This window comes from Parus major, chromosome 1A (assembly GCF_001522545.3).
Source record: "Parus major isolate Abel chromosome 1A, Parus_major1.1, whole genome shotgun sequence".
NCBI classification, from domain to species: Eukaryota; Metazoa; Chordata; class Aves; order Passeriformes; family Paridae; genus Parus; species Parus major.
This window is the reverse complement of record NC_031773.1, coordinates 1259158-1267422: the sequence shown is the minus strand read 5'-3', so window position 1 is coordinate 1267422 and position 8265 is coordinate 1259158. Positions and strand designations below refer to the sequence as shown.

At 47.4% G+C, this 8265-nt stretch overlaps 1 protein-coding gene across 1 annotated transcript in view; it reads left to right on the top strand.

The window, feature by feature from the left end:
- The window catches only part of EXOC4 (exocyst complex component 4), a 294646-nt gene extending 289662 nt beyond the window's left edge, over positions 1–4984 (top strand). Inside the window, exon 18 of the mRNA XM_015627621.2 lies at positions 3719–4984. Within this exon, the coding sequence (XP_015483107.1) occupies positions 3719–3956 (238 nt within the window). The 3' untranslated portion in view covers positions 3957–4984. The remainder of the gene's footprint in view (positions 1–3718) is intronic.
- Positions 4985–8265: the final 3281 nt, after the last annotated feature.

Below are 8265 nucleotides of genomic sequence, written 5' to 3'. Positions count from 1 at the left end.
TTTGGCTAATTCAGCGCCCAGACTGGAATTCCTGCCTGGAGAATCCGTTCCTGCCTAATGCAGAGCAAGCCCCCAGCTACAGCAGGAAGGGATAATTAAAGTGGGATCCTTTATTCTGAAATCTCACACCAAGGTCCTCTGAAGAAGAGATCAAGTCATTCTCAGGGAAATCAGGATTTCATTTGGAATTCACCTGGCCACCTTTTGAAAACTTTTTTTTTTCGGGGTTAGAGGTGAACATTAGCATTTAAATGGAGAATGGTATTAATAGCCCTCAGAGGAGCTGGGCTTATCCTGATTGCCTTTCCCAAGATTTTTTTTTTTTTTTTCCCCTAAATGAGAAAGCTTCTTAATTTTTATTCTCTTTCTCCAAGAAGAGAGTTCAAGAGACCATTTTTTTTAATATGGATATCTATAGATATATAAGCTCAAAATGCCTCCTTGCAGGATGGGTTCATGGTTGGAAATTTGCTGTTTTCTTTCAAAAGTGCTGCTTAAAACCCAACAAAACAAACTGGTTTTGGGGTCAGGTGGGTTCTGCATTTTTGTTTTGCCCATGGAATGTTCCTTCCTGCAGTTGGGAACCATTTCCATCCCATTAAAGGGATGTTTAACCTTCCCTGTCTGCTCTTAGCACAGAGCTGTTCCTTGTGTTGAGGTGGATCTTCCAGGGGAAATTCCAGATGGATAAAGGGAGCAGGGAGAGTTCAGTTTTGTATTATTTGCTCTTAGGTTTTTCCTAAAAAAATGCCCCAAAAAATTCAAGGCAGCTTTGGACCCATTCCCATTGCCAGCGGTCAGAGGAACAGGCCATGGGTGTCTTGGTTGGGATGTGAGTTATTCACGTGAAAAATGCATTTTATTTCTTAAAAATTAACAAATCTTTGTCATCCAAACCATCAAAATTAATTAATTTTCCTGTATGAGCAGGATATTAACGATTTGGGGTCCCTCAGGCAGTCCTTCACTCCTCATTCCCCAAAATACACCATCAACACTGGAGCTGGATGCCAGTGGAGAAGTTTTTTCACCGTCCTGAAGGAGCTGAAGGCTTGGAGCAGATAAATTCCCTTGTGGAGAGCATCTGTTATTCCACAGGAATTCGGGAGAGCTGCTCCCTAAGAACCTGTTTGTGTTTTTGGGTGTAAAATCTCTTAACTTAACCTTTTTGACTTTCCCATTAGAGCAGCAATTCCGGGTGCTGCCAAAGCACCTCCCCAATCCCCCAGAAGAGAGGGAGATCAGGGTCAGAATTTATATTTCTCCTTTTTTTGGTTCCTTTTGGCTAATTCAGCGCCCAGACTGGAATTCCTGCCTGGAGAATCCGTTCCTGTCTAATGCAGATCAGCCCAGCAACACCACAAATAACTGAGAGTAAACATGGAAATAAAAGGATTTCTCTGTTGGGATGAGTCCCTGGGGTGCTTTGTTCCCATCAGCTGCATTCCCACAATCCTGGAATGAGTTGGGTCCAAAGGGGCCTCCAAAATCATCCCTGCCATGGCCAGGAACGCTTTCCATCATCCCAGGCTGCTCCAAGTCCTGTGTTTGGACACTTCCTGGGATCCAGGGGAGGGAAGTTTTGCTCCAAGCCACAGGATCCATGGCCCTCCCAAGGAGACAGAGCACCTTAAAGGGAAAAAAAGGCAAATAAGGACTAAATCTGCACTAAAACTGATCACTGGACACAGCCCCATCTCCTCACAGCTCCTTCCTTCCTCATTTGTCCTAAATCTGGGCTCACTAAAGAATTCCTGTACCTCACAAGCAGGGGATTCATCTGTCACTCTTCTCAGGATCAGATTATTTTTTAATTAAAAATTTCCTCTAAAAATAAAAAGGGGAGCAGGCAAGGCAGCAGGGAAGGAGCACAAGGTGTGCATTTTTAATTGGGTGCAATTAAAAACCTGCCGCTCTGGCGTGGCAGCGCCCGCGGCCAAGCCCGATTTGCATGAGTAATTATTCACTCCATTACAGAGTCTGCTCAACTTTGCCTTCCTTGTCTTTGAAAGTATTAATAAATATTGATCAGACACTCTCCTGTTTGCCTTCGCCCAAACAGCTCTGATGGACTCAGCCTCTGATGTTATCAAATAATGAAATATGAAAGAGGGAGTGGGACGAGCCCTCTTGTTCTGTGATTTTTTATTTAGGCTCTTCATTTTCCTTTCACAAGTGTGTTTGTCCCTGCCATTATAAACCCTCTTTTGATTATCAAGAGGTGGCTGAGGAAAGCGAGTCGTAAAAGGATGGAGGGAATAAATAAATGGAGGACAGGTGAGGGGAAATCTGCTCTGTGGAATGCTGGCCAACCTCTTTGTGTTTTTAAAGTTGAGGTTTAAAACCAAGGAAAATAATTAAAACTTATCAAAAGCTCAGTTTATCATCTGACAAATAGGTTAATAAATAATTGTATGAGATTGGCAAATGTAAGCAGAGAGCAAGTTTAACTCCCCAGGATTTCTTTTGGCATTAATGTGGACATGGCCACGCACAGGGAAGTTGATTTACCCTTCCCAGATCATCAGCCTGGGCAGGAAAAGCTTCCAGGGCTCAGCCATGGGATATCTGGAGAGAGGGGGAGAAGTGAGATCATAGCAGGGCTGGAACTGGATGGGCTTTAAGGACTCTTCCAACACAAACCATTCTCTGAGCCTCAATAAAGGGCATTTCTGGCACTTTGAGACCAGCCCAGGTTGGGCACAAGGTGTCCAGAGCAGATCCTGGAAGTGCCCAAGGCCAGGTTGGAGCACCCTGGGACAGTGGAAAGTCCACGGCAGGGAGTAGAACAAGAAGAGCTTTAAGATCCCTTTGAACCCAAACCATTGTGGGATTTCAGGATGATGTTCAGCAGGAAGATGTCTGCGCTTCGTTCAGCTTTCTCTGCTCGTGGCACTGCTGAATGAAAGCAGCAGCCGACAGAATTCTGCAAAAGCCAAAGTCTGGGCCATCATCAAACACCACAATTAACCAGGGTGCAAGGATTCATGGAATTCTGCAAAAGCCAAGGTCTGGGCCATCATCAAACACCACAATTAATTAAACAGTGTTGTTGGACAGTTCAGTCTCCTCAGGCCTGACCTCTTTTGGGATGCTCTCTCACGGAGAGTTTCCCTTATCTCAGTTCTGGTTTAGGAAGGATACTCCAAAGGCTCATTGGGGTTTCGTTTCTCATGTTTATTAATATATAATTAAAAGACTTGGCAGACCTTCCTCAAACTTCCTGTTCAAGTTCAGCTCACCATTGCTTGGCTCAAATTGGCACAAAAGGTACAAAATGGCCTCAAAATACACAGCTCCTTTATCTTTATACTCATTTTTATCCAATTAACAATGGACACGTGAATTATTTTTCTTAGTGACCCAATGACCCATCACCTGTGTGCTGCACTGTGACATTTTCTATCCAATCACCTGCTATTACCCAAAAACCTCTAGGAGAAGAAGAAAGAAGGACAAGAGACAACACCCTAAATCTTCCATCTTGTCTTCTGTTCTCTAAACTAGTTTAAACTCTAAACTTTAACTTTTTCACCCAGTGACTTAAGAAAACTCTCTAATTTGCACACTCATACTTTTAGTTTTTTATTTAACAGTTGTTTTTCATGGTGTTATATAAAATTCAGTGTTTTCTTGGATGTCAGAGCCAGGTATCAGAGGCAAGGGCAGGCTCTGTGCCTCTCAGACTCCAACACCCAAGTTGTTTTTCTCCTTCCAGGCAGTACTACGAGATGCTCTACAACACAGCAGACGAGCTGCTGAACCTGGTGGTGGACCAGGGCGTGAAGTACACGGAGCTGGAGTACATCTACGCCCTGAACCTGCTGCACCGCAGCCAGACGGGCGTGGGGGACCAAACCACGCAGAACATGAGGCTGCAGCGCCTCAAGGAGATCATCTGTGAGCAGGCTGCCATCAAACAGGCCACCAAGGACAAGAAAATCACCACCGTGTGACCCCCTCTGCCGCCCACGTCACCCGCGGCTGGCACCTCCCAAGTTGTTTTTTTGTTGTTTTTTTTCTTATTTTTCCCCTGTTTTAATCAAATTAAAAGTGGAAATCTCCTGGCAATTGTGGTGAGGAGGGAAATGCCGCTTGAGATTTGGGGTTGGGGTGGTTTGGATGTGTTTCCACGTAAAGCTTCTTTAATGTTCTCCCAAAAGTGATTCCACAGCAGGAGCCCTGGCGGGGTTTGGGGTGGGATATTCGGCTTTTCTCCGCTGCTGCTGCTTTGCCTTGAGATGTAAATGGAGCTGTGGGGTGGGAAAAGGGAAAATTGGGTCTTGGAAGTTCAGACCACACCAAATGATCAGCACCCTGCCAGTCAACCCGTGTTGATCACACGTGGGATCTTGATGTTTTGGAGATCTTTTTTTGGAGCTCTGCTGTCTCCAAGCTGTACCCACGTGAAGTTTTCTGCTGTTTCCATTGCTAAAAGATGTGATTGTTTATTCCTTCAGGTGGTGATGAGCCAGTTCTCCACGTGGGAGGTAACACGGGACCATTTGTTTCCACTTCTCCTCTTTCATTATCCCGGAGCCATCTGGCGCCGGCTCCTGCAGCGCCGGGTGGATGCAGGAGAAAATTGCCAATATAAAATAACAAAACAAAACTTCCTTTTCTTGTTCTGAGTATTATCTTTGAGCCCTCCCCCCAGCTCCAGGGATATTTTGTGGCTGTCACCTGACGTACTGGAAGGACAGGCAGGGTTGTGCAGCTCAGCACCAATGATCAGCAAAGGGCAGGAGGGCACCAAATCCAGGGGCTGAGGCACTCCCAGGGCACCAATCCTGCCCTGCCTTGACTCTCTAAATCCATCTGGAAAAAGGTTCCTGACTCCTCCAAAATCAGAATCCGCTGTACTTGTATTTGCTGAGAAAACTGGGGACCCAGCCGGGTTTCCTGTGCTGAGAAAGGTTCTCTCCGAGCTGTAGGTGCTTTGTGTTCAACCCTGAAACTGCAGAATTAAAGGATGTTCAAAGGCTCTGGTGGTTTGTCTGGCTGTTTTCAAGAACTGTCATTCCTGAGGTGTTTAAAAGATTCCTTTCCAGCCCCAAATTCGGTGTTCTCCAAGGCTCCATCAGTGTGGAAATGATTTTCTGAGCCATTCACTCCAACCCTCAGCTACCACAGACCAACTCAAGACCCTTCTCACCACCCAGGTAAGAAGCAGAGCCCATCAGTTCTCGTTAGGAATTTTCTGAGTGGTTTTTTCCCTCATTTTTTTCATAATCCAAATTATTCTCAGTTGGCCATGAGCTGCAGGAGTTCCTCCCTTTACCTGATGGGTTTGTGGGAGGTTGGAGAATTCCATGAGGGATGGTGAAGGGAAATTCCTGGGATCACAGATCTACGTTCACCCTGCTCAGACACTGAGATGTGCTGTGCTGTAGGTCCTGGAATGCTGGATATTCCCTGCCCAGACCTTGGAAAAGGGAAAAGGAGCTGCTTGGTACAAGGAGATCCCATTTCAGACCCTTTGAGGTGTGGCAGTGATACGTGAGGAGCTCTGAATTCAGACTGGGCTGCTGCAGCCGAGCGTGCAACTGGTTAATTATTAATTTCTTAATAATCTGAGGCTCTGCTTTGCTGATCTCGGGCTTTGCAGTCCAACATTTCCCACCCACCCAGCAGCTGTGCTTGTGGGGGCCAGGACAGATTGGATAAAATCTGGAAAATCTCATCTCTGGGAGCATTTTTGAGTCTAAAGCAAATTATTGAAACTGTTTTTCCTTGAGTTGCTCCACACATCGTCCATCACAGCCCCACAAGGTGTGAACAGAGCAGCAGTGACACTCAGGGACTCACCTGCAGCAGGTGGGGAAATGAAAGAGAAGATTTTGCAACTGAGGTAATTAAAGTTTACAATTAACTGGTGTCTCCTCAAGAGCTCAGACTCTCAGTCCTCTCCAAACCTTCACAAGGGAAGTAAATATTCCAGGGATCACACCAAGGAGAAAAGCAGGAATGTGGAATGTGGGAATCCACACCCCCAGCACCTCATTCCAGCCCCCCACAGACATTCCCTGCTCCAGCTTCCCCTCTCCATCACAAGAGCGCTGGACTCGATGATCTTGGAGATATTTTCCAACCTTAATTCCAAGATTCTTCCTTGCAGCAGCATCTTAGAATCCTCATCCAAGGATCCTTACTGAGTATTTTCAGTAAGTTTACTCAGTATACTGAGTACTGAGTAAATACTGAGTATTTTCTCCTGGGAAGGTGGTTTTGGAAGGAACCACATTTTCTTCCCACCATGAGCGTAGCACACCATGGATGTTGTGATTTTGAAGCACGGAAATGGAGTTGTTTATCACAGAGTTGTACAGCCTGGAGAAAAGGAGTCTCAGGGAGGACCTCCTCACTCTCTACAACTCCTTTACAAGAGGTTGTAGCCAGGTGGGATTTGGTTTCTTCTCTCCTAAGAACAGGAAACGACCTCAAGTTTTATCAGGAAAGGTTTAGGTTGGATATGAGGGAAAAGATCCCCTGGCAAAGGCTCTGGCCCAAGTGTTGGTGTTTGTTTCAAACCTCGCTCACAGGAGATACCGTGGGTGTCGGGGAGAGATTTTGGGAACAATTTGTGTTTACAGAGCTGGGCTGTGGGTAGAGACAAGCTGTCGTGCTTGGGAGTAAATAACTCCTCACCGTGTCCACACACCCTCCAGCATCCCTCTGGAGCCACACTCGGGGGTTTCCTCTGGAAGGACAGGGTGGCTCTGACACACCCGAGGCTCCGGAGGTGTTTGGAAAGTCCCCTGAGGACACACCTGGTCACCAGGTGTTTGAAGTCTCCACAAAGGAGCCACCACCCTTGTGGGTTCTGGCCGAGTCCCACAGTCCCTCATGGGTGTGCTCATGGTCCTGTCCAGCTTTACCAGTCCTGGATTTATCTGTTCTTAGGGATGGAACAGAAGCTCAAGGCTCCTGAAAGCACCAGCCCTTGGGAAACTTTTCTGCCTTTGCAGAATTGATTTTTCCTTTCCTGTTGTCTGGTTCCTGTTTCTCCATCCCAGCCTATGGGAATCAGTCACTCGGGGCATTTACATCACCTCTGCAGTGGGAGATGGTTTCCCAAAGGGAAAATAAAAACCACAAGAGGGTGTTGTAAACTGTGCAGAAATCCCAGGAACCTCCTTTAGCTTCGATCTGAGCTGTGCAGAGCACGACCTACCCCAAATCTGCCCAGCAGGAGGGACCCAGTCCTCACTCCAGGATCTCTTACAGGAGCACAGAACATCTCCAGTTCTGCATCCAGTGCTGGGATCCAACAGCAGCAGGACCTGGAGCTGCTGGAGAGATTCCAGAGGAATCCACGGAGCTGCTCCAGGGCTGGAGCCCCTCTGCTCTGGAGCCAGGCTGGGAGAGCTGGGGGTGCTCACCCAGAGAGGAGAAGGATCCAGGGAGAGCTTCCAGCACATTCCAGGGCCTGGAGGGGCTCCAGGAGAGCTGGAGAGGGACTGGGGACAAGGCCTGGAGGGACAGGACACAGGGAATGGCTCCCACTGCCAGAGGGCAGGGATGGATGGGATCTGGGGAAGGAATTCCTGGCTGGGCTGGAATTCCCAGAGCAGCTGTGGCTGCCCCTGGATCCCTGGAATGTCCAAGGCCAGGTTGGACATTGGGGCTTGGAGCAGCCTGGGATGGTGGGAGGTGTCCCTGCAGGGGTGGCACTGGATGGGCTTTGAGGTCCCTTCCAACCCAAACCATTCCACGATTCTTTTCCCTTGCACAGCCCTTCCCCACAAATCATTTTGCTGTCCTGACATGACCCTGCAGGACACAACAGCTCATAGACAAAGCCCGGAGATTTTGTTTTGTAAAGCCCCATGAAAAGCTGGCAGCTCTGGCAGGAATCATTCCAGGGAAGTGCTCCTTTGGCGCTTAAAGAGACAAGGAAATACTTCTCCAGACTGTAAACCCGAAATGCTTCCACAGGGGCTGTAAATGTTCATGAGGGTTTCACAATTTCCTTTTTACAGCCTCATAATCTTTACTGGGTTTTAATTACGCCACCATCTCAACGCCTGCGCCAGGCACAATAGGAAAGGCGGAAGGAAAAGCAAATTGCTCTGGTTCCTTTCGTGGTCTGAGTGCCAGCCTCCAACGCGTCTCTCCTGAGGGTTTCTTCCTTTTTTTGTCCTCTTAGGGATACAAACCTGCCTGGCAGATATAAATTCATATATTGGATGTACACACACGGGCATGGGAGATGGATGAATGGATTATGGATGGATGGATGGATGGATGGATGGATGGATGGAT